At 43.6% G+C, this 27,355-nt stretch overlaps 1 protein-coding gene across 1 annotated transcript in view; it reads left to right on the top strand.

The window, feature by feature from the left end:
- The window catches only part of atxn10.L (ataxin 10 L homeolog), a 66,600-nt gene that overhangs the window by 28,861 nt on the left and 10,384 nt on the right, over nucleotides 1-27,355 (top strand). The window contains exons 6-10 of the mRNA XM_041585821.1: nucleotides 3,625-3,705; nucleotides 3,782-3,947; nucleotides 5,299-5,407; nucleotides 7,756-7,925; nucleotides 25,666-25,729. Of these exons, the coding sequence (XP_041441755.1) occupies nucleotides 3,625-3,705; nucleotides 3,782-3,947; nucleotides 5,299-5,407; nucleotides 7,756-7,925; nucleotides 25,666-25,729 (590 nt within the window). The remainder of the gene's footprint in view (nucleotides 1-3,624; nucleotides 3,706-3,781; nucleotides 3,948-5,298; nucleotides 5,408-7,755; nucleotides 7,926-25,665; nucleotides 25,730-27,355) is intronic.

Genomic DNA, 27,355 nt, shown 5'->3' with positions numbered 1-27,355 from the left:
AGTAAATTGATTGTGTCAGAATAAAAAAGTACCACATTTGTAATTCGTTGTATTTATCCAGTTTCCTATTTCCTTGGTTATTCTTATGTTACTTTTATTGTTTCTACAACAGTTCAACTTTTTTTTGTAGACAAGAAGAGATTAGGATAAACATGGCATTCCACTATTTTCTATACAATGTTTTAAATGGGTGAGGCCTTAGGTGTTGACTGTTAAATTGTGTGAGGCATTGGTTGAAGAAGGTTGGGAGTGGGTTACACTGGGGTGAGAGTTTGAAGAAGGTTGGGAGTGGGTTACAATGGGGTGAGTGATTGAAGAAGGTTGGGAGTGGGTTACACTGGGGTGAGTGATTGAAGAAGGTTGAGAGTGGGTTACACTGGGGTGAGAGGTTGAAGAAGGTTGGGAGTGGGTTACACTGGGGTGAGTGATTGAAGAAGGTTGGGAGTGGGTTACACTGGGGTGAGAGGTTGAAGAAGGTTGGGAGTGGGTTACACTGGGGTGAGTGATTGAAGAAGGTTGGGAGTGGGTTACACTGGGGTGAGAGGTTGAAGAAGGTTGGGAGTGGGTTACACTGGGGTGAGTGATTGAAGAAGGTTGGGAGTGGGTTACACTGGGGTGAGAGGTTGAAGAAGGTTGAGAGTGGGTTACACTGGGGTGAGAGGATGAAGAAGGTTGAGAGTGGGTTACACTGGGGTGAGTGATTGAAGAAGGTTGGGAGTGGGTTACATTGGGGTGCGTGCTTAAAGAAGGCTGAGAATGGGTTACACTGGGGTGAGTGGATTACACTGGGGTGAGTAGTTGAAGAAGTTTGAGAGTGGGTTACACTGGAGCGAGTGCTAAAGAAGGTTGAGAGTGGGTTACACCGGGGTGAGTGGATTACACTGGTGTGAGTGATTGAAGAAGGTTGGGAGTGGGTTACATTGGGGTGAGTGTTAAAGAAGTGTGAGAATGGGTTACACTGGGTTGAGTGGTTAGAGAAGGCTAAAAGTGGGTTACACTGGGGTGAGTGGATTACACTGGGGTGAGTAGTTGAAGAAGGTTGAGAGTGGGTTACACTGGGGTGAGTGGTTCTTCCGTGTTGTATTTTGGCTGACCAAAAGCTGGATATGTTATTGGGCTGCTTGTTTAGGTTGGACACTCACCCAAATGTCATTATTAGAGAAGTTGAGTCTGGGTGTAGATGATGATGATAGTGATGAAAAAGATATGGTGTAAAAAAAACAAAACGTAGTTTTCCTTTAAGAATTACCGAGTTCTTTAGCTAGGGCCAGCTGCATCCAGAATTTTCTTTGTTCCTTAAGGGAGAAGAAAACAGAGAAACGGCTCAGAGAATGTTTGGAGAGAATAAATGATAGCTCTGTTTACATTGTTGGTGGCAAGTAGCCTCTTTCAGAGTTCGGCTTAACCTCGTATTAATAAGCCCGACATTCTGTTTTCTAAACCTGAAATTCCTCTGCAGAGAACAAGTGGGGGAATTAAATCTATATACAGCGTTCCCCGAGTGAATAACCGGCCCCCTATCAGAATCCCCCTCTCGTGAAGAGGGCAAAGCATTTTCCAGGGACCTCAGTGATCAAAACAATTTGCTTTGGTCTATCCGCTAAGCCCAGAGGTCAATTCTCTGCACCGGGAGGGGAGCGCAGGGCACATGTGGCTTCTTGGGGCTCTCCTTGTCCACGTTAATTTGGAGTCGGACAATAGTTTTATTGTCCCACATTGGATCTCAGCCTGGAAATCAGTTACTCAATGGCAGATAAACTGGAGGCCGTAATTCCCCGTAATCTTTCTTTTCTTATGTGTCTATTGATTGAGGCCCGGACCCCCCTCTGAGCTCGTGTTCCATTCTTGACGGAACCATTTACAGACGGGGCTGGATAATTGCACTGAACCCAGATACCGTGCGAAGGTGCAGGACGGTGGGGTTTAAAGTGGTACACAGCTTTAACAACCGTAGCAATAATTTGCAATAAATCGTTGGTTTTTTTTTTATGGTTTTTAAATAACTTTTCTTTTTTTGTGGCCGCAGGCTTGAGTTTTTAATGGCTTAATTGCCCTAGCAACCAGGCAGCAGTTCTGTGAGATAATCAGGAAGTGCTTACAACTAAGGGTTGAACTCCACTAAGCGATGCGTCGCGCAAAGAGGAAACGCAGGCGACCAATCGGAGGCGCCGAATATAATGTAAGTGATAGAAACATCGCAGCTACAGACTACATGCATCCAACACGACTGATGTGAAGGCCGCACACTGCGTCTTCATCCGATAGTTGTGTTGTGTGTGGTTTGTAGCTGCGATGTTTCTGTCACTTACATTATATTTGGTCATCTCTATTTCCTAGCAGCGCAATGTATCGCACCACAGCTCTCTGTGGAGTTCAGCCCTGATAGTGAGGGAAAGTGTTCTGGGATTAGGGTTGCCACCTGGCCGGTATTTCACTGGCCTAGCCGATAAACTACCAGCTAAGGCCGGGCCGGTATAACAAATTTACAGTCAATGTATTAGCCGGTATATTTGTATCCCTATTGTTGCGCCCCTGGCCTGCCTCAGATCTGCCCCTCTCCCCATCTCACCTAATCCAAGGCCTCCATGACCCCGTCCCTGAAATGTCATAACCCGCCCCCAAAATGTGATAACCCTGCCCCTCTCTGGTCCGCCCCCACCCTCTACGTTACCGGCCGGTAGGGCCGGAACTAAAAGTTGGCAACCCTATCTGTGATGTAACCAGGAAATACTTAGAGCTAATGAGAGAGTGAGGGGGAGTGTCCTGTGAGGTAACAGGAAGTACTTAGAGCTAATGAGAGAGTGAGGGGGAGTGTCCTGTGAGGTAACAGGAAGTACTTAAAGCTAATGAGAGAGTGAGGGGGAGTGTCCTGTGAGGTAACAGGAAGTACTTACAGCTAATGAGAGAGTGAGGGGGAGTGTCCTGTGAGGTAACCAGGAAGTACTTACAGCTAATGAGAGAGTGAGGGAAGTGTCTCCTGTGAGGTAACAGGAAGTACTTACAGCTAATGAGAGAGTGAGGGGAAGTGTCCTGTGAGGTAACCAGAAAGTACTTACAGCTAATGCGAGAGTGAGGGGAAGTGTCCTGTGAGGGAACCAGGAAGTACTTACAGCTAATGAGAGAGTGAGGGGGAGTGTCCTGTGAGGGAACCAGGAAGTACTTACAGCTAATGAGAGAGTGAGGGGGAGTGTCCTGTGAGGTAACGGGAAGTACTTACAGCTAATGAGAGAGTGAGGGGGAGTGTCTCCTGTGAGGTAACCAGGAAGTACTTACAGCTAATGAGAGAGTGAGGGGGAGTGTCCTGTGAGGTAACCAGGAAGTACTTACAGAAAAGGTGGCAACCCTAGGAGCGGCCAGTTACCAGGGTCAGAAAAAAACCCATCTCTAAGATGCATATTTCCTTTTTTTAACACAGAATTTCGGCTCTGCTAGTGTATCAGGCACAATAGTGATCAGTGCACTAGCGATGCGACCCCTTAGACCCAAGTTAAAGGCCACTCACTGGTTTGAGTTTATAGACTTATTTATGCCTGTGTATTTCCTTCCCTGAGGCTCCACTTTATATCTGTGGTTTACCCATGTGGAGGTTACACTATAAATTCATTTCAACACCTTTTCTTCCAGTTACCTGATTGTGGTGGAGCATTTGCTCCTGTGCCCGGACCTGGTGGAATCCATGTATCTGAGCCAGAGCAGTCAGGACAGGTAATATTACTCCTCTGTATCTGATCATCTGGGTTATTGGCAGCTCTGTTACCCTTTTATTTTGTTTGCTCGGCAGGGTGTCACTATTAGAGCTCATTTTGGCCAAAATAAGTCAAAAAGACCCCCATCCTGATGAGGATGCTGAGAAGTTACAAGTGATAGCGACATTCCTTTCCAACTGCTTCCAAACCCAGTGCAAAACGATTCTGAAATTGACGTCGCCCTCTGCCTGTGATGAACAGGTGAGAATCCGGCAGCGTTTTCTTTTTGTCCTTTACACTTCCATATGTTGCTACTTCCCAGCTGGCTTCTGCTCCATTCTTTCAGAAGTCACAACTACCAGTTCAGAGAATACACACAGTCCAATGGACACTGCTCTTAAAGGAGAACTGAACCCTAAAAATGAATGTGGCAAAAAATGTCCTATTTTCTATAGTGAACTTATTGCACGAGGCTAAAGTTTGAGCTTGTCAATAGCAGCAATGATCCAGGACTTCAAACTTGTCACAGGGGGTCACCATCTTGGAAAGTGTCTGTGACACTCACATGCTCAGTGGGCTCTGATTGGCTGTTGAGAAGCTAAGCTTAGGGCTCGTCACTAATTATCCAGCAGAAAATGACCTTCCCTGGCTGTAATATAAGCTGATGCTACAGGTTTGCTGATTATTCAATTCTGATGCTAATTGCACTGGTTTCTGTGCTGCCATGTAGTAATTATGTGTATTAATTACTAATCAGCCTTATATTGTGACATTTCTATTCTATGTGTACTGTATATTGTGAGTGGCTCCCTAAGCTCAGTAAGTGACAGCAGCACAGAGCATGTGAATCAGTGAATCAGCAGAAAAGAAGATGGGGAGCTACTGGGGCATCTTTGGAGACACAGATCTTTACTGCTAAAGGGCTGTGGTTGCCTTGGGCTGGTAAAGAAGCACAAAACATCATGTACAACATTTCTACCTACTTCTTTAGTTAGGCTTTAGCTCTCTTTTAAAAGCAATGCCATTTACACTTTACTATAAGGAATGGAGAATGAATGGATATTGGATAATTTCTTTCATTAGGCAAAAAAAAACATACTTTTGGGTTTACAAAGGGGTTGTTCACCTTTGAGATTGTTTTTATTATGATGTAGAGAAAGATATTCTGAGCCAATTTGCAATTGGTTTACATTTTTTATTATTTGTGGTTTTTGAGTTATTCAGCAGCTCTCCAGTTTGCAGCGTCAGCCATCTGGTTGCTAGGCTCCAAATTCCCCTAGCAACCATGCACTGACTTGAATAAGAGACAGAAATATGAATAAAAGAGGCCTGAATAGTAAGAGAAGTAATAAAAAGTAGCAATAACAATACATTTGTAGCCTTACGGAGCATTTGTTTTTTAGATGGGGTCAGTGACCCCATTTGAAAGCTGGAAAGAGCCAGAAGAAGAAAGGAAATAATTAAACAACTATAGAAAAGAAATAATGAAGACCAATTGAAAAGTTACTTAGAATAAGACATTCTATTATAGACAAAAATGTAACTTAAAGGTGAACCACCCCTTTAAAGCAGTGATGTCAGACCTCTGAATTCCTGATCGTATTATTTACAGGAGACCTTCGTTGTAATCAGACTCCTGGATATTCTGTGTGAAATGACTTCCAAGAATGAGTATCTTTCCTGTCTGCAGACCTGCCCTGGCCTGCTCGAGTCGACAGTAGGTAAGCATGCATTTGCCTGAACCCACAGTTCCTCATTTTTTTTTTTTTTTTTTTTTACTATAGACGATGACACAATGATGTTAGGTTTGTTGTTTTAAGTACAGTGAGTTGCTGTTGCTTGCTATTTACTGTTTAAGGTGATCAGGAGGCTTTTTTGTATTCTCCCTTTGTGCTTTTCTAATGCAAATATATTTAAAAATATGATTTCCATCTGAATTTGTTGTCCTATTGCTTCTATAAATGTGTTACTGGATCAGCTTCTGGCATCTGCTTTGTATAAGTAGCCCTAAAGTAATGGCCTGCTAAACGGCTAAAAACTGTCCATAGGGGTTTCTAGTAGACAACGTGATGGCATGACACTAAGCACAATTCAGCAGGAACAGTCCCTAAGTTTGCTCATAGTCTGTACAGAGAGATCCCATAAAACTATGGCAGCATAGGTATTCCCTGTACTAAGCACAATTCAGCAGGAACAGTCCCTAAGTTTGCTCATAGTCTGTACAGAGAGATCCCATAAAACTATGGCAGCATAGGTATTCCCTGTACTAAGCACAATTCAGCAGGAACAGTCCCTAAGTTTGCTCATAGTCTGTACAGAGAGATCCCATAAAACTATGACAGCATAGGTATCCCCTGTACTATGCACAATTCAGTAGGAACAGTCCCTAAGTTTGCTCATGGTCTGTACAGAGAGATCCCATAAAACTATGGCAGCATAGGTATTCCCTGTACTAAGCACAATTCAGCAGGAACAGTCCCTAAGTTTGCTCATAGTCTGTACAGAGAGATCCCATAAAACTATGGCAGCATAGGTATTCCCTGTACTAAGCACAATTCAGCAGGAACAGTCCCTAAGTTTGTTCATAGTCTGTACAGAGAGATCCCATAAAACTATGGCAGCATAGGTATTCCCTGTACTAAGCACAATTCAGCAGGAACAGTCCCTAAGTTTGCGCATATTCTGTACAGAGAGATCCCATAAAACTATGGCAGCATAGGTATTCCCTGTACTAAGCACAATTCAGCAGGAACAGTCCCTAAGTTTGCGCATATTCTGTACAGAGAGATCCCATAAAACTATGGCAGCATAGGTATTCCCTGTACTAAGCACAATTCAGCAGGAACAGCCCCTAAGTTTGCTCATAGTCTGTACAGAGAGATCCCATAAAACTATGGCAGCATAGGTATTCCCTGTACTAAGCACAATTCAGCAGGAACAGTCCCTAAGTTTGCGCATATTCTGTACAGAGAGATCCCATAAAACTATGGCAGCATAGGTATTCCCTGTACTAAGCACAATTCAGCAGGAACAGTCCCTAAGTTTGCTCATAGTCTGTACAGAGAGATCCCATAAAACTATGGTACATAGGTATTCCCCTGTACTAAGCACAATTCAGCAGGAACAGCCCCTAAGTTTGCTCATAGTCTGTACAGAGAGATCCCATAAAACTATGGCAGCATAGGTATTCCCTGTACTAAGCACAATTCAGCAGGAACAGCCCCTAAGTTTGCTCATAGTCTGTACAGAGAGATCCCATAAAACTATGGTACATAGGTATTCCCCTGTACTAAGCACAATTCAGCAGGAACAGTCCCTAAGTTTGCTCATAGTCTGTACAGAGAGATCCCATAAAACTATGGCAGCATAGGTATTCCCTGTACTAAGCACAATTCAGCAGGAACAGTCCCTAAGTTTGCGCATATTCTGTACAGAGAGATCCCATAAAACTATGGCAGCATAGGTATTCCCTGTACTAAGCACAATTCAGCAGGAACAGTCCCTAAGTTTGCTCATAGTCTGTACAGAGAGATCCCATAAAACTATGGTACATAGGTATTCCCCTGTACTAAGCACAATTCAGCAGGAACAGCCCCTAAGTTTGCTCATAGTCTGTACAGAGAGATCCCATAAAACTATGGTACATAGGTATTCCCTGTACTAAGCACAATTCAGCAGGAACAGCCCCTAAGTTTGCTCATAGTCTGTACAGAGAGAGAACATAAAACAGTTCAGCAGGAACAGCTCTCTAGCTTCCAACATGATCTCAAAATTTGAGACATTATGAAAAGACTTTTTAAAAAACGTGGCCTCTGTAAAAAGGGGACAATAAACTGATTATTCAGTCTGGAGATGCCCAGCTCATTTGCACCAGGGCAGTAACCCATAGCAACCAATTGGTAATTAGCTTTTATCAGCCTGTGAGCAGCTGCCATTACTCTGTGTCAATGGCCACACTTGTGGAAAGAGATGCATGTGTGTAAGTGAGGAAGCGTGTAAATTGCGTGTGCCACACCTGTATAGGGGGTTTGCCTTCCACTGCCTAAATGCCATTATTTTCCCTCTGCAGATATCTTGCGCCTGACGCATCTAGCGGGCAAACAGAGCAAGAATGTCTTCACTGCCACTCACACTATGTCTATGGGGCAGGATCTGACTCACGCAGCTGTGGGGTTCAAGGCTCACCTCATCCGCCTTATTGGCAACCTGTGCTACCAGGATAAGGAGAATCAAGACAAGGTACGAGTGAGATCCCAATCTGAGGTGGTTATTCTGTGCTTTTTGCAGTCTCTGTTGTACTACAACTCCCAGCATCCTCTGACTGGGACTGCATGGAGTTGCATTTTTTAATGCAAATTAATAATGAAAGACAATGTAATTCTTAACAACTTCCCAATATCCATTCATTCCTCATTCTCACTGGGTTTATAGTTCTGTGTAACTGTCATTGTGTCTGTCCCTTTCTCTTCTCTGCACTGCTGCTTCTGACTCCTGATACAACTTCCCAATATCTATTCATTCCTCATTCTCACTGGGTTTATAGTTCTGTGTAACTGTCATTGTGTCTGTCCCTTTCTCTGCACTGCTGCTTCTGACTCCTGATACAACTTCCCAATATCCATTCATTCCTCATTCTCACTGGGTTTATAGTTCTGTGTAACTGTCATTGTGTCTGTCCCTTTCTCTGCACTGCTGCCTCTGACTCCTGATACAACTTCCCAATATCCATTCATTCCTCATTCTCACTGGGTTTATAGTTCTGTGTAACTGTCATTGTGTCTGTCCCTTTCTCTGCACTGCTGCTTCTGACTCCTGATACAACTTCCCAATATCCATTCATTCCTCATTCTCACTGGGTTTATAGTTCTGTGTAACTGTCATTGTGTCTGTCCCTTTCTCTGCACTGCTGCCTCTGACTCCTGATACAACTTCCCAATATCCATTCATTCCTCATTCTCACTGGGTTTATAGTTCTGTGTAACTGTCATTGTGTCTGTCCCTTTCTCTTCTCTGCACTGCTGCTTCTGACTCCTGATACAACTTCCCAATAGTCGTCCATTCCTCATTCTCACTGGGTTTATAGTTCTGTGTAACTGTCATTGTGTCTGTCCCTTTCTCTTCTCTGCACTGCTGCTTCTGACTCCTGATACAACTTCCCAATAGTCGTCCATTCCTCATTCTCGCTGGGTTTATAGTTCTGTGTAACTGTCATTGTGTCTGTCCCTTTCTCTTCTCTGCACTGCTGCTTCTGACTCCTGATACAACTTCCCAATATCCATTCATTCCTCATTCTCACTGGGTTTATAGTTCTGTGTAACTGTCATTGTGTCTGTCCCTTTCTCTTCTCTGCACTGCTGCTTCTGACTCCTGATACAACTTCCCAATATCCATTCATTCCTCATTCTCACTGGGTTTATAGTTCTGTGTAACTGTCATTGTGTCTGTCCCTTTCTCTGCACTGCTGCTTCTGACTCCTGATACAACTTCCCAATATCCATCCATTCCTCATTCTCACTGGGTTTATAGTTCTGTGTAACTGTCATTGTGTCTGTCCCTTTCTCTTCTCTGCACTGCTGCTTCTGACTCCTGATACAACTTCCCAATATCCATTCATTCCTCATTCTCACTGGGTTTATAGTTCTGTGTAACTGTCATTGTGTCTGTCCCTTTCTCTTCTCTGCACTGCTGCTTCTGACTCCTGATACAACTTCCCAATATCCATTCATTCCTCATTCTCACTGGGTTTATAGTTCTGTGTAACTGTCATTGTGTCTGTCCCTTTCTCTGCACTGCTGCTTCTGACTCCTGATACAACTTCCCAATATCCATTCATTCCTCATTCTCACTGGGTTTATAGTTCTGTGTAACTGTCATTGTTTCTGTCCCTTTCTCTGCACTGCTGCTTCTGACTCCTGATACAACTTCCCAATATCCATTCATTCCTCATTCTCACTGGGTTTTTAGTTCTGTGTAACTGTCATTGTGTCTGTCTCTTTCTCTGCACTGCTGCTTCTGACTCCTGATACAACTTCCCAATATCCATTCATTCCTCATTCTCACTGGGTTTATAGTTCTGTGTAACTGTCATTGTGTCTGTCCCTTTCTCTTCTCTGCACTGCTGCTTCTGACTCCTGATACAACTTCCCAATATCCATTCATTCCTCATTCTCACTGGGTTTATAGTTCTGTGTAACTGTCATTGTGTCTGTCCCTTTCTCTTCTCTGCACTGCTGCCTCTGACTCCTGATACAACTTCCCAATATCCATTCATTCCTCATTCTCACTGGGTTTATAGTTCTGTGTAACTGTCATTGTGTCTGTCCCTTTCTCTGCACTGCTGCCTCTGACTCCTGATACAACTTCCCAATATCCATTCATTCCTCATTCTCACTGGGTTTATAGTTCTGTGTAACTGTCATTGTGTCTGTCCCTTTCTCTGCACTGCTGCCTCTGACTCCTGATACAACTTCCCAATATCCATTCATTCCTCATTCTCACTGGGTTTATAGTTCTGTGTAACTGTCATTGTGTCTGTCCCTTTCTCTGCACTGCTGCCTCTGACTCCTGATACAACTTCCCAATATCCATTCATTCCTCATTCTCACTGGGTTTATAGTTCTGTGTAACTGTCATTGTGTCTGTCCCTTTCTCTGCACTGCTGCCTCTGACTCCTGATACAACTTCCCAATATCCATTCATTCCTCATTCTCACTGGGTTTATAGTTCTGTGTAACTGTCATTGTGTCTGTCCCTTTCTCTTCTCTGCACTGCTGCTTCTGACTCCTGATACAACTTCCCAATATCCATTCATTCCTCATTCTCACTGGGTTTATAGTTCTGTGTAACTGTCATTGTGTCTGTCCCTTTCTCTGCACTGCTGCCTCTGACTCCTGATACAACTTCCCAATATCCATTCATTCCTCATTCTCACTGGGTTTATAGTTCTGTGTAACTGTCATTGTGTCTGTCCCTTTCTCTTCTCTGCACTGCTGCTTCTGACTCCTGATACAACTTCCCAATATCCATTCATTCCTCATTCTCACTGGGTTTATAGTTCTGTGTAACTTGTCATTGTGTCTGTCCCTTTCTCTTCTCTGCACTGCTGCTTCTGACTCCTGATACAACTTCCCAATATCCATTCATTCCTCATTCTCACTGGGTTTATAGTTCTGTGTAACTGTCTTTGTGTCTGTCCCTTTCTCTGCACTGCTGCTTCTGACTCCTGATACAACTTCCCAATATCCATTCATTCCTCATTCTCACTGGGTTTATAGTTCTGTGTAACTGTCATTGTGTCTGTCCCTTTCTCTTCTCTGCACTGCTGCTTCTGACTCCTGATACAACTTCCCAATATCCATTCATTCCTCATTCTCACTGGGTTTATAGTTCTGTGTAACTGTCATTGTGTCTGTCCCTTTCTCTTCTCTGCACTGCTGCTTCTGACTCCTGATACAACTTCCCAATATCCATTCATTCCTCATTCTCACTGGGTTTATAGTTCTGTGTAACTGTCATTGTGTCTGTCCCTTTCTCTGCACTGCTGCTTCTGACTCCTGATACAACTTCCCAATATCGATTCATTCCTCATTCTCACTGGGTTTATAGTTCTGTGTAACTGTCATTGTGTCTGTCCCTTTCTCTTCTCTGCACTGCTGCCTCTGACTCCTGATACAACTTCCCAATATCCATTCATTCCTCATTCTCACTGGGTTTATAGTTCTGTGTAACTGTCATTGTGTCTGTCCTTTCTCTTCTCTGCACTGCTGCTTCTGACTCCTGATACAACTTCCCAATATCCATTCATTCCTCATTCTCACTGGGTTTATAGTTCTGTGTAACTGTCATTGTGTCTGTCCCTTTCTCTTCTCTGCACTGCTGCTTCTGACTCCTGATACAACTTCCCAATATCCATTCATTCCTCATTCTCACTGGGTTTATAGTTCTGTGTAACTGTCATTGTGTCTGTCCCTTTCTCTGCACTGCTGCTTCTGACTCCTGATACAACTTCCCAATATCCATTCATTCCTCATTCTCACTGGGTTTATAGTTCTGTGTAACTGTCATTGTGTCTGTCCCTTTCTCTTCTCTGCACTGCTGCTTCTGACTCCTGATACAACTTCCCAATATCCATTCATTCCTCATTCTCACTGGGTTTATAGTTCTGTGTAACTGTCATTGTGTCTGTCCCTTTCTCTTCTCTGCACTGCTGCTTCTGACTCCTGATACAACTTCCCAATATCCATTCATTCATCATTCTCACTGGGTTTATTGTTCAGATCTCACATGGTGATACCCCAGATAGGCCAGACATTGGCTTCAGACTCAGCCTTCCAAAACTTGTCATTAACTAATGTAAGACGTGGAGATATTCTGGGATCTCTCATTATGTTACACAACTGTTGGGCATCTGGCCGAACATTCTTAGCAAATATAAAAGTTACATAGGGCATTGGTTTTAATTTTTAAAGGGAGTCTATTTCCTGCTTGCTTCCTGTCTGGTGACGATACAGCAGTTCCGTCTTGCTTTATGGCAGAGATTCTAGGTCAAAGCAGTCTCACAAGACACATAGCAGGATCAGTTGCATCTAAGATGGCCACACAATCCCAGATTTGGGAATGTGTCCGATACCAGTAGGTCAGATCCTGGAAAATAAGTCCACCTTTAATTTCGTGTATATTTCCAGCACTGCTGGCTTGAGAGGTTTGTGTCTGCTTAAAGGGGTGGTTAACTTTTAGTACATTATAAAATGGTCCATTCTAAGCAACTTTTCCATTGGTCTTCATTATTTATTTTTTGTACTTTTTAAATTATTTCCCTTTATCTTCTGATTCTTTCCAGCTTTACAATGGGGGGTCACTGACCCCATTTAAGAAAATTAATTCTCTGTGAAGCTACAAATGTATTGCTATATTGTATTAATCATCTTTCAATTCAGGCCTCTCCTATTTGTATTCCGGTCTCTTAAGCAAAGTAATTCATGGTTGCTAGGGTAATTTGGATCCTAGCAACAGGACTGCCGAAATTGCAAAACTGGAGAGCTGCTGAATAAAAAGCTAAATAACTCCATAATCCACAAATAATAAAAAATGAAAACCAATTGTAGATTGTCTCAGACCATCGCTCTCTACATCATACTAACGTTTAACCCAAAGATGAACAACCCCATTAAGAGAGTATGGGACCCGTTATCCAGAAATGTAAGGACCTGCGGTTTTCAGCATAATGGATCTTTCTGTAATTTGGATCTTCATACCTTAAGTCTACTAGAAAATCATGTAAATATTAAATAAACCCAATAGTCTGGTTTTGCCTTCAATAAGGATTAAAGGGGTGGTTCACCTTTATATTAACTTTTAGTATGTTATAGAATGGCTAATTCTAAGAAACGTTTCTATTGGCCTTCATTATTGATTATTTATCTTCTTCTTTCCAGTTTTTAAATGGGGGTCACTGACCCCATCTAATAACAAATGCTCCGTACGACTACACATTTATTGTTATTGCTACTTTATGCTACTCTTCTTTCTATTCAGGCCTCTCCTATTCATATTCCAGTCTCTTGTTCAAATCAATGCACGGTTGCTAAGGTAATTTGGACCCTAGCAACCTGATGGCTGAAATTGCAAACTGGAGAGCTGCTTAATAAAAAGCTAAATAACTCAAAAACCACCAATCATAAAAAATGAAAACCAACTGCAAATTGTCTCAGAATATCACTCTCTACATCATACTAACAGTTAATTTAAAGGGGAACAACCCCTTTAATTATATCTTAGTTGGGATCAAGTACAAGTGACTGTTTTATTATTACACAGAAAAAGGAAATCATTATTTAAAAATTTGGATTATTTGATTATAATGGAGTCTATGGGAGATGGCCTTTCCGTAATTCGGAGCTTTCTGGATGACAGGTTTCTGGATAACTGATCCCATACCTGTATATAATTCGTACCTCTAATGCGTCTGAAAATAACAACTCTTTTTTGAAATTGGGCAGAAAGAGTCGCACCTCTGCCCCATCTATTTCCCCTGACCCTTCAGCAGCAGAGCAGACGATGGGATATTAATTGATACCCCCCCCCCTCACTGGAGATGCTGCACCTGAACCTTCCAACAAGATATTGCTTGTCTGGCATTCCTTTCCCTTTGTAATACAATTCATTTCCATGTCACAATTCATCAATCACACCGGCACTGCTTGTTCCTCCAATCTACTTCTTCCAGATGTCACATGTTGTGCCAAATACTAGTGCGACTGAACGAAATTATTGTATAAAAATAGATGAATGGGATTTTGTTTTTTATGTGATTCCAGCACACAAGGTGTGGGTACTGTCTACGGGAATCAATATGGCACCTCCTCCTCCCATATGTATAAATGCAAATATACAGAGAAGGAATGTTCTGGGCACACAATAAGCTATACCCTCATACTGTACTGTCTAAGGGAATCAATATGGCACCTCCTCCTCCCATATGTATAAATACAAATATACAGAGAAGGAATGTTCTGGGCACACAATAAGCTATACCCTCATACTGTACTGTCTAAGGGAATCAATATGGCACCTCCTCCTCCCATATGTATAAATACAAATATACAGAGAAGGAATGTTCTGGGCACACAATAAGCTATACCCTCATACTGTACTGTCTAAGGGAATCAATATGGCACCTCCTCCTCCCATATGTATAAATACAAATATACAGAGAAGGAATGTTCTGGGCACACAATAAGCTACACCCTCATACTGTACTGTCTAAGGGAATCAATATGGCACCTCCTCCTCCCATATGTATAAATACAAATATACAGAGAAGGAATGTTCTGGGCACACAATAAGCTATACCCTCATACTGTACTGTCTAAGGGAATCAATATGGACAATTAGAAGGAAACAGTTCAGGAAGTCTCACTAATTTCCTTTGTTTTGGAAAACCTCAGGAGCGATTAGGAAAGGTAATTGTGCGTCCCTGGCATTTGCCACCACCAGTTTGTAGCACCCCCCCCCCATGAAATTGGGTTCTAAAGAAGAATGACACATTCTAGGAAAGTCTCAAGATCTCTGAAAAGCAAGGGGGGGGGGGAAAAAGACAAAGTTGTAACGGTGAGTTTTTAGCTGATTCTTGAGATTTTTTCCCTTCAGTTTAATTATACACTTCAGCAGAGCGGGAACATTCCCTTGTTGTGAAACTCTCCTTCTGTTCAGATAAATAATCCCGCAAACTAGTTGCTACAAGTTGCACCGACCGACTGTGGAATGTGCTGTAGAGTCGCTGCAGAATGCGAGACTGGTATCCGAGACGCAACGGAAATGTTACCCCGGCGGCTGTTTGCAATATAACATGTCAGCTTTATGGGATAAACCTCATCTATAGAAACATTCACACTTTTCCTCTTCTGTGTTGGTTTATATTCAGCGCAGCAGTTCTGGCTACTTACCTACCACCGAGGAATTACAGTCTGGTTGTACTTACCCTGGAGGCTGCATTCTGATTGGTTACTCTAGTTTGCTAGGCCTGTGTTAATCTTTGCATCTACTAATACATTGTGCTCTAAATAACAGCCCTTACGTTTGCTCATAGTCTGTACAGAGAGATCCCATAAAACTATGGCAGCATAGGTATTCCCTGTACTAAGCACAATTCAGCCGGAACAGTCCCTAAGTTTACTCATAGTCTGTACAGAGAGATCCCATAGACAGCATAGGTATTCCCCTTTACTACGTACAATTCAGCAGGAACAGTCCCTAAGTTTGCTCATAGTCTGTACAGAGAGATCCCATAAAACTATGGCGGCATAGGTATTCCCTGTACTAAGCACAATTCAGCAGGAACAGTCCCTAAGTTTGCTCATAGTCTGTACAGAGAGATCCCATAAAACTATGGCAACATAGGTATTCCCTGTACTAAGCACAATTCAGCAGGAACAGCCCCTAAGTTTGCTCATAGTCTGTACAGAGAGATCCCATAAAGCTATGGCAGCATATGTATTCCCCTGTACTAAGTATAATTCAGCAGGAACAGCCCCTAAGTTTGCTCATAGTCTGTACAGAGAGATCCCATAAAACTATGGCAGCATATGTATTCCCCTGTACTAAGTATAATTCAGCAGGAACAGCCCCTAAGTTTGCTCATAGTCTGTACAGAGAGATCCCATAAAACTATGGCGGCATAGGTATTCCCTGTACTAAGCACAATTCAGCAGGAACAGTCCCTAAGTTTGCTCATAGTCTGTACAGAGAGATCCCATAAAACTATGGCGGCATAGGTATTCCTCTGTACTAAGCACAATTCAGGAGGATCAGCCGCTAAGTTACTCATAGTCTGTACAGAGAGATCCCATAAAACTATGGCAGCATAGGTATTCCCTGTACTAAGCACAATTCAGCAGGAACAGTCCCTAAGTTTGCTCATAGTCTGTACAGAGAGATCCCATAAAACTATGGCGGCATAGGTATTCCTCTGTACTAAGCACAATTCAGCAGGAACAGTCCCTAAGTTTGCTCATAGTCTGTACAGAGAGATCCCATAAAACTATGACAGCATAGGTATTCCCTGTACTAAGCACAATTCAGCAGGAACAGCCCCTAAGTTTACTCATAGTCTGTACAGAGAGATCCCATAGACAGCATAGGTATTCCTCTTTACTACGTACAATTCAGCAGGAACAGTCCCTAAGTTTGCTCATAGTCTGTACAGAGAGATCCCATAAAACTATGGCGGCATAGGTATTCCCTGTACTAAGCACAATTCAGCAGGAACAGTCCCTAAGTTTGCTCATAGTCTGTACAGAGAGATCCCATAAAACTATGGCAACATAGGTATTCCCTGTACTAAGCACAATTCAGCAGGAACAGCCCCTAAGTTTGCTCATAGTCTGTACAGAGAGATCCCATAAAGCTATGGCAGCATATGTATTCCCCTGTACTAAGTATAATTCAGCAGGAACAGCCCCTAAGTTTGCTCATAGTCTGTACAGAGAGATCCCATAAAACTATGGCAGCATAGGTATTCCCTGTACTAAGCACAATTCAGCAGGAACAGTCCCTAAGTTTGCTCATAGTCTGTACAGAGAGATCCCATAAAACTATGGCGGCATAGGTATTCCTCTGTACTAAGCACAATTCAGGAGGATCAGCCGCTAAGTTTGCTCATAGTCTGTACAGAGAGATCCCATAAAACTATGACAGCATAGGTATTCCCTGTACTAAGCACAATTCAGCAGGAACAGTCCCCTAAGTTTGCTCATAGTCTGTACAGAGAGATCCCATAAAACTATGGCAGCATAGGTTTTCCCCTTTAGTAAGCACAATTCAGCCGGAACAGTCCCTAAGTTTACTCATAGTCTGTACAGAGAGATCCCATAGACAGCATAGGTATTCCCCTTTACTACGTACAATTCAGCAGGAACAGTCCCTAAGTTTGCTCATAGTCTGTACAGAGAGATCCCATAAAACTATGGCAGCATAGGTATTCCCTGTACTAAGCACAATTCAGCAGGAACAGCCCCTAAGTTTGCTCATAGTCTGTACAGAGAGATCCCATAAAGCTATGGCAGCATATGTATTCCCCTGTACTAAGTATAATTCAGCAGGAACAGCCCCTAAGTTTGCTCATAGTCTGTACAGAGAGATCCCATAAAACTATGGCAGCATATGTATTCCCCTGTACTAAGTATAATTCAGCAGGAACAGCCCCTAAGTTTGCTCATAGTCTGTACAGAGAGATCCCATAAAACTATGGCGGCATAGGTATTCCCTGTACTAAGCACAATTCAGCAGGAACAGTCCCTAAGTTTGCTCATAGTCTGTACAGAGAGATCCCATAAAACTATGGCGGCATAGGTATTCCTCTGTACTAAGCACAATTCAGGAGGATCAGCCGCTAATTTTGCTCATAGTCTGTACAGAGAGATCCCATAAAACTATGGCGGCATAGGTATTCCTCTGTACTAAGCACAATTCAGCAGGAACAGTCCCTAAGTTTGCTCATAGTCTGTACAGAGAGATCCCATAAAACTATGACAGCATAGGTATTCCCTGTACTAAGCACAATTCAGCAGGAACAGTCCCTAAGTTTGCTCATAGTCTGTACAGAGAGATCCCATAAAACTATGGCAGCATAGGTATTCCCTGTACTAAGCACAATTCAGCAGGAACAGTCCCCTAAGTTTGCTCATAGTCTGTACAGAGAGAACCCATAAAACTATGACAGCATAGGTATTCCCTGTACTAAGCACAATTCAGCAGGAACAGTCCCTAAGTTTGCTCATAGTCTGTACTGAGAGATCCCATAAAACTATGGCAGCATAGGTATTCCCTGTACTAAGCACAATTCAGCAGGAACAGTCCCTAAGTTTGCTCATAGTCTGTACAGAGAGAACCCATAAAACGATGGCGGCATAGGTATTCCTCTGTACTAAGCACAATTCAGCAGGAACAGTCCCTAAGTTTGCTCATAGTCTGTACAGAGAGATCCCATAAAACTATGACAGCATAGGTATTCCCTGTACTAAGCACAATTCAGCAGGAACAGTCCCCTAAGTTTGCTCATAGTCTGTACAGAGAGATCCCATAAAACTATGGCAGCATAGGTTTTCCCCTTTAGTAAGCACAATTCAGCCGGAACAGTCCCTAAGTTTACTCATAGTCTGTACAGAGAGATCCCATAGACAGCATAGGTATTCCCCTTTACTACGTACAATTCAGCAGGAACAGTCCCTAAGTTTGCTCATAGTCTGTACAGAGAGATCCCATAAAACTATGGCAGCATAGGTATTCCCTGTACTAAGCACAATTCAGCAGGAACAGTCCCTAAGTTTGCTCATAGTCTGTACAGAGAGATCCCATAAAACTATGGTACATAGGTATTCCCTGTACTAAGCACAATTCAGCAGGAACAGTCCCCTAAGTTTGCTCATAGTCTGTACAGAGAGAGAGTGTGAACAAGAACTACTCTAGCAGTATAGATTTTGGTATCTTATGGGGCAGTTGTTGGGGTATAATGACACCTTTAAACCATTTTAAGAGAACCAAAAGAAAAACCCAGTTGGCAAATGAGATGTTAGTGAATGAAGCCGTTTGTGACTACACAATCCCATCAACCCCACAAGCTAAAGTGTGACATTTCCCGGCTACGCAAACAAACAATATTGGGCAGAAACCATTGAGTGAAGTGGTTGCGATTTTAGAGGCACTTTCCTTGACTGGTGATCAAACAAAACATCAGACGGCGACTCTGTTGAAAGAATCGCACGAGGATTGTGCTTTTGTGCGGCTCACAATAATGTGCTAATTCTCGTCTTGACAGAGCAGCTTCTCTCTAATGCGTGTTGTGAAGTCGAGCTGTCAGCGAGATATTTAATTATTCCTGAGCAGGGTTCGGGGAGTCGCGAGGAGCAGCGCGGGAATTTCTCTCTCTCTCTGCGCCCCCTTGAAGCCGCACTGTTAGTCCGGGGGCTTCAGAGAGCGTTTGATGTTGCACTCACGGGGGGTAATTGCTATCTGCTTAATGAGACTAACTAACATCAAAGTGCCTTTCCCCCCTCGTCACCCTCACTCCCAGGTAGATATGCGTTTGAAGTGTTGACTCCTTCTGAAATTCAACCCTAAATCCATCTCTGAGCCAAATATCTCCAGACGCTTCAACATTAGAGGAGCAACTCCCAGCAGCCCTACAGGGGCTTCCTGCTCTTAACCCCTTGCTGCTCATTCAATACCCTTCCCTAATAAACTCAGAAACAATCACTGTAGGAAAAGGTGTGAAATCAGTTTTAGTTTTAACTTAAGATATCATTCTTCTGTAGTATATGGGCAAAAGTATAGGGACCCCTGCCCCCCAATATACCATGCCCAATTCAAAGGGGCTAATGTCCAGTTGTCACTCCCTTTGCTGCTATAACTGCCCCTACTTTTCTGGGAAGGTTCCCTCTAGATGTAGGAACATTGTTGCTGGGAGTTGTAGCTGGGAGTTGCTTCCATTCAGCCACAAGAGCATTAGTGAGTTTGGGCAGTGATGTTGGGGATCAGGATCACAGTTGGTGGTTCCAATATGTCCCACAGGGGTTCAGTTGGGTTGCTTCTCCCATTGCTGCTATAACTGCCCGTACTCTTCTGGGAAGTTTCCCACTAGATGTAGGAACATTGTTGCTGGGAGTTGCTTCCATTTAGGCACAGTGAGGTTGGGCACTGATGTTGGGGATCAGGCTCACAGTTGGGGTTCCAGTTCAGTCTACTGGGGTTTAGTTGGGATGCCCCTCCCTTTACTGCTATAACTACTCCTACTCTTCTGGGAAGGTTCCCACTAGATGTTGGAACATTGTTGCTGGGAGTTGCTTCCATTTAGGCACAGTGAGGTTGGGCACTGATGTTCGGGATCAGGCTCACAGTTGGGGTTCCAGTTCAGTCTACAGGAGTTCAGTTGGGTTGCTTCTCCCTTCGCTGCTATAACTACCCCTACTCTTCTGTGAAGTTTCCCACTAGATGTTGGAAAATTGTTGCTGGGAGTTGCTTCCATTTAGGCACAATGAGGTTGGTCACTAATGTTGGGGATCAGGCTCACAGTTGGGGTTCCAGTTCAGTCTACTGGGGTTCAGTTGGGATGCCCTTCCCTTTACTGCTTTAACTGTCCCTACTCTTCTGGGAAGTTTCCCACTAGATGTTGGAACATTGTTGCTGGGAGTTGTTACTGGGAGTTGCTTCCATTTAGGCACAGTGAGGTTGGGCACTGATGTTGGGAATCAGGCTCATAGTTGGGGTTCCAGATCAGTCTACTGAGGATCAGTTGGGATGCCCTTCCCTTTGCTGGGAAGGTTCCCACTCGTTGTTGGAACGTTGTTGCTGGGAGTTGCTTCCATCCATCCTCAAGAGCATTAGTGAGGTTGGAAACTGATGTTGGGGATCAAGCTCACAGTTGGGGGTCCCAATTGCTCCTACAGGGGTTCAGTTGGGTTGAGGTCAGGTTCTTCCCATCTCAGCAAACCCATTCTGTATGGACTTGACTCTGTGCATGGGGGGGACATTATTGTGCTGAAAGGGGCCCCCAAACTGTTCTACAAAGTAGGGAGCATATTTAGCCTTAAGGTTTCACCGCAACCAGGGGCCCAAATCATGGAATCAGCCCCAGACCATTTTTCCTCCTCATTGAACCTCCTATCTATTTGTATAAATGTAAATATACAGTGAATGACTATTACTGCCTTTGAAGGGAAAATAAATGTGTAAACCTCATATTTAATTAGGATATATTTTTAATACTCCTGAAAAGACCAAAGATTCTTGGTAAACCCCCCCCCCCTATTATAAATCCTTCCAGTATTTTGCTTGTGTATATGATTTACTAGTGAAAATTGCTATTCCTGAACGTTACTTTTTTCCCCCCCAGTATTTTGATTTGTATCCTGCTGCCAAGCACGTAAGAGCAGGAAAAAAATCGTTGGCAATAATTGAAAGTTACATTGATAAAATAGTATGTGTTTGTGTCCGCAGGGCATTGTGCTACTTGTAAGGGATCGTGTAAGAGCTCGTTCCTGCAGAAGCCTCGGGGCACCTTCCCTACCTGCGCTGAGTGCAACACCCCATTGCTTATACATCATCAGGAGACAATATGTGCCTCGCTCTCACAGTATAAATCACAGCCAGAGAGCAAAAATAATATTTCTTCCATGTTGCCTTGATTTTAATCTCTAGTAGTTGGTAAAAGATTTAAAGTGCCACAATCTCAGGAAGTGTTTTTTCCTTTAAGAGGCTGTCATGCGAGGCAATAATACCTTTTTGTGTTAGAATTGATAGTTCTGAGGCAAGTGGAGGTTGCACTCGCTTGCTCTGGGGTTTATAAGTCTTGTTGATCTGTCTTAGGAGGTTAGAAAATGTCAGGGGAGAGACACACTAACTTTGGACCATTGCTGTCTTCTTGGGGCTGGATTGGAACGACTGCCATGGGTCCTGTAAAGTGGCAGTTTTTGATGGTGTCAATAGTTAAAGATCATGACATCAGGCCAATATAGTAGGAGAAGGACAATATAGTGACAGTAGGTCTTATAGTGACAGTAGGACTACATTGAAGCAGATGAGCAAGATGATGACTATAGAACCACAAGGAGATAACGTGTCAAAGTAAGACAGTAGGACCAGCAATGGAGACTGTTGGACCAGCAGTGGAGACAGTAGGCCCGGCGGGGGAGACAGTAGGCCCGGCGGGGGAGACAGTAGGCCCGGCGGTGGAGACAGTAGGCCCGGCGGTGAAGACAGTAGGTCCGGCGGGGGAGACAGTAGGCCCGGCGGGGGAGACAGTCGGCCCGGCGGGGGAGACAGTCGGCCCGGCGGGGGAGACAGTCGGCCCGAAGGAGGAGACAGTCGGCCCGAAGGAGGAGACAGTAGGCCCGGCAGTGGAGACAGTAGGCCCGGCGGTGGAGACAGTAGGCCCGGCGGTGGAGACAGTAGGCCCGGCGGTGGAGACAGTAGGCCCGGCGGTGGAGACAGTAGGCCCGGCGGTGGAGACAGTAGGCCCGAAGGTGGAGACAGTAGGCCCAGCGGTGGAGACCGAGGACCAGCGAGGAGAAAAACTAAACTTTATGTCCATGTTGGCCGACTGCTGGAGGAAAGGGATTTTGATGGAAACAGAAGGGTGCTATTAAGAGACCAGCGGTGAATAGAGAAAGAGGTGTGACGCATAAGGGCATACAAAATAAAATATTTCGTTTCTGAAAAATAGCTTTTATGATTTATTTTAACGACTTTTGTTGTATGCATTGCAACATATACAGGATAGACCAGCCTCTAGCCAGAACTTTAAAACATTCACAGGGCTAACCTGTAGCCAATCACAGCATTAGAACATTCAAAGGGTAGACCAACCTGCAGCCAGTCAGAACATTTATATGGCTAGACCAAACTCTCAACTTATCAGAACATCGGGGCATTTCCATGACTAGGCCAAACGGTGGCACTTGCCCTCTTAGAACCTTCTCAGGACTTGACCATCTTATAAACAAAGAGCATCAGGACATTTAGAGGCCTAGACCACCCTATTGTCAGTTTAAACCTAAGAACATCCTTAGAACCTTTACAGGGATTTGCCACCAAGCTCAGCGCCACACTAATCTGCCCCTATACTGTATTCTGTGGTATGTCCATGACACCAGTACTCCTATCACTTGTTGGATCAGAAGAGCAACAGGTCAAATGTGTTGTCCATGACTATTTATTGTACATCAGCCATATGTAGAGATGCTTGGCTGTGCCCAAGGGTGGAGCAAGGATGCCACACTGAATAAATACCACATGTATAAAGGGCAGTGAATGACGCACTAGGTGATGTGGTCTCAGAGCTGTGTACACTGGAGGCGGAATGCACCACGGAATGCGCATGGCGACTGCGAGAAGCAAGTCTGTACAGCAGGGCGTGTCCTTTGGCCCAGGGTGCTCCTTGCTACTCAAACCCTCTCCAACGTTGCAGGATTAATCTCTAGAATAATAATTATAAACAGTATTTGTTCTACAGTTCCAGTAGCATATTGTTCTTGGCAGCCGGGAATCTTCCAGTTCATAAGAACGGTTCAGTGATGCAACGTGGGTGAGCAAGAGAGAGGCTTTTGTGTGCCTAAAATTGACTGAGGCGTATGCATTTAAAGGAGAAGTTAACTTACATATACAGTCTCCAAGTCCTTTCATTGTAGAAACAAACAATCTGGGAATGGTCCATTTTCTCACCACTGGGTCAATGTCATTGCATGATCAATTCTTCAAACCTCGGGTCGGGCATGTTCCCCTTTAATTGTCACCGGCAGTGGTTGGCCTGGGTTCTTGTCAAGTTGGGAGAAATCTGAAAAGGTATTTGTGCCGATTAAACTCGACTCACGTGCCAATTCCTTGACACCAAATCAGTTGATCAGCCAACATGGGCCAAACACTGGAATTTTACTTGAATGTAGACTAGGTATCCCTCTGTTTGGAAAATGTACCCCTACTGTAAATGATAAGGATATTAGAAGTCACTGAGGGGTTGTTCTGTGACCATATAAAGGCACAAGGCTGCAGGCTGAGTTATACAGGGAACTCTGAGTATCACTCATGTATTATAAGGTATAATGTACCCCCTACTGTAAATGATAAGGATATTAGAAGTCACTGAGGGGTTGTTCTGTGACCATATAAAGACACAAGGCTGCAGGCTGAGTTATACAGGGAACTCTGAGTATCACTCATGTATTATAAGGGATAATGTACCCCCTACTGTAAATGATAAGGATATTAGAAGTCACTGAGGGGTTGTTCTGTGACCATATAAAGGCACAAGGCTGCAGGCTGAGTTATACAGGGAACTCTGAGTATCACTCATGTATTATAAGGGATAATATACCCCCTACTGTAAATGATAAGGATATTAGAAGTCACTGAGGGGTTGTTCTGTGACCATATAAAGGCACAAGGCTGCAGGCTGAGTTATACAGGGAACTCTGAGTATCACTCATGTATTATAAGGGATAATATACCCCCTACTGTAAATGATAAGGATATTAGAAGTCACTGAGGGGTTGTTCTGTGACCATATAAAGGCACAAGGCTGCAGGCTGAGTTATACAGGGAACTCTGAGTATCACTCATGTATTATAAGGATAATGTACCCCCTACTGTAAATGATAAGGATATTAGAAGTCACTGAGGGGGTGTTCTGTGACCATATAAAGGCACAAGGCTGCAGGCTGAGTTATACAGGGAACTCTGAGTATCACTCATGTATTATAAGGGATAATATACCCCCTACTGTAAATGATAAGGATATTAGAAGTCACTGAGGGGTTGTTCTGTGACCATATAAAGGCACAAGGCTGCAGGCTGAGTTATACAGGGAACTCTGAGTATCACTCATGTATTATAAGGGATAATGTACCCCCTACTGTAAATGATAAGGATATTAGAAGTCACTGAGGGGTTGTTCTGTGACCATATAAAGACACAAGGCTGCAGGCTGAGTTATACAGGGAACTCTGAGTATCACTCATGTATTATAAGGGATAATGTACCCCCTACTGTAAATGATAAGGATATTAGAAGTCACTGAGGGGTTGTTCTGTGACCATATAAAGACACAAGGCTGCAGGCTGAGTTATACAGGGAACTTTGAGTATCACTCATGTATTATAAGGGATAATGTACCCCCACTAATTAGCAGCCATTTAGAAGTCCATGGCCAGTTGAAAGCAGGAGGCCACTGTTCGAGAGGAGTGAGATTTGCCACTATCAGATGAAGTTGCCCATTCAGCCTGGTATATCGATCGTTCCCTGAGAAACAATGTTGACCCCTGGTTGGGGTGGGGGGGGGGAAGCAATATTTATAGTGTCGCACAGGGAATGTTCTTTTGCACAATTTTCAAACAGACTTGAGAATGGATGAAACGTCTGATGACTGTGCACACAAACACACTGTTGGCTAATTGAGTCTCTGTGTAGCACTTCAGCCTCGCTACAAGGGCCCGAATTGTTGGAGCCGGGGGCCCAGGGTGGGGCCGGCTTACTCACGCATTCATCTGGCCACTTCACATTTTTGCAAGGGTGGCAATCTCTCATTCAGGTATTTGGATAGCACTTCAGAAATCACTTCCCCGCTTTCTAAAAGTTAAACGTTTACCGTGTCTAAGATGATTTCAGAACTTTGCCCGTTGCTATGAAAGTGTGGAGCGGCCGCTCTGTTTGCCCAAGTGATATAATTACCCAGAACCATCCCGAGCCCTATTGGCAACTTGAGCCCGTGGATGGGAATGTAGTGTAGGAACTGGCCTCGTTTTATAACCAGGGCAAATAAAATAGCAACGTATGGGAAGTTGTTTCCACCACCAGTTCCTATTCTTTCCCTTCTCTTTGTGCTCTGTCATCTCATGACCATCTACCCTCACTCACTTTACACGTCTATATGTGATGCACCTAATGAAATACATCATCTTATATTGTATCACTTACCCTTTTTATTTTCCTCTAGGTGCATCAGCTTGATGGCATTGCGCTCATCCTGGACAACTGCAGCATCGATGACAACAACCCTTGTATCCTAATTTATCCAGGTTTTATTCAGATTTAGGGGGTTATTTACTAAACCTTGAATTTATCTAGTTGGACTTTTTGGGACAAAAACTCAAATTTTTCGAGATTTCTTTTACCCCTGCTGCAAAAAAAACAGTATCTGAAAATCCACCATCTCAGACCTGTCAAGGTCCTGTATAAAAGTGGCCATTAAAGCTGCCGATATCAGTCCTTTAGACTAATTCGGCAGTTTATCTGCCCATGTATGGGGGTGTTCCGACAGGTCTCCCCATAGAGTCCTGCAGCGGGTCGGGTACCCAAGGGTTACCCACAAAAACCTGTGGTACCCTGCTTGTTGCAGGTAGAAGTTTTGGGAGCGGGTATAGGCGCAGGTCGGCGGTTCTCCAGGTTGTGGGTCGGTTACGGGTCTTACTCTGAGCACTTCCTTTTTTTACTCCTTTTTTTCTGACCACGCCCACTTCTAATGATGTCACTTCCTGTTCACAATGACAGCATTTCCTGTTTCTTGATGGTCGGCGCAGCGGGTCCAAGCGGTAAGTATGCGGGGTGCGCGTCGGGTTTAACAAATTGGTTCCGCGCAGGACTCCCCCAATCTATATTAGGCCAAAAATCGGCCAGGTTTGATTCGGCTAGTTGATGCGGTCCCACGACCCGTTGGCGCCCATTTCCTTCGTTATAATCTGATAGTTTGGCCCTAGGGCCAAAAAATCGGATTAACCCGATATCGATCTACCGTTGGTGGGCATATCGGGTTAAGATCAGCTCATTTGGTGACCTCGCCAAACAAGAGAATCTTATCGCATAAGTCAATGGGAGAAGTACCTATCCCAATTGGAAGATATGGTGGTTTGATATCACTAGGTTTAGCCTAAAAATCCAAAAATGTGGGGTTTTCAGGCAAAACCCCCAATTAAAGTCAGAAAAAATTGGTTGATTCAGGTTTTTCTTCAATTTCATCAGTTTTTTTCCCCTCGATCTGATTAATTCAAGTTCTTGAATCAATAAATAAGGTCGAATCTGGCATGGTAATGGTTTAATAAAAAAAAAAAAAAATTCAGAGTTTAGTAAATAACCCCCGTAGAGTTATTCCACGTTGTGCTTGGAAAAGCTTTATGGATCTCTTTGGCTGGACCCATGTGAAGCTTGCCATACACTGACCAATTAAAGCTGCCCAAATTGACTAAGTTGGCAGCTTATTGGGCCTTGTATGATGCCCTTCAAATATCGGCACATTTGAGAAGCCCACGCATCCCCAGGTATATGCATTCATCTCTCTACAGGTTGCTATTGGCCCGGCAGCCAAATTGGGTTAAAGGGATACTGTCATGGGAAAAAAAATTTTTTTCCAAAATGAATCAGTTAATAGTGCTGCTCCAGCAGAATTCTGCACTGAAATCCATTTCTCAAAAGAGCAAACAGATTTTTTTATATTCAGTTTTGAAATCTGACATGGGGCTAGACATATTGTCAATTTCCCAGCTGCCCCAAGTCATGTGACTTGTGCTCTGATAAACTTTAATCACTCTTTACTGCTGTACTGCAAGTTGGAGTGATATCACCCCCGACCCTTTTCCCCCCAGCAGCCAAACAAGAACAATGGGAAGGTAACCAGATAACAGCTCCCTAAC

This window comes from Xenopus laevis, chromosome 3L (genome assembly GCF_017654675.1).
Source record: "Xenopus laevis strain J_2021 chromosome 3L, Xenopus_laevis_v10.1, whole genome shotgun sequence".
NCBI lineage: Eukaryota > Metazoa > Chordata > Amphibia > Anura > Pipidae > Xenopus > Xenopus laevis.
Note: the sequence above shows the minus strand (reverse complement) of the source record. Positions and strands in the feature narration are given on the sequence as shown.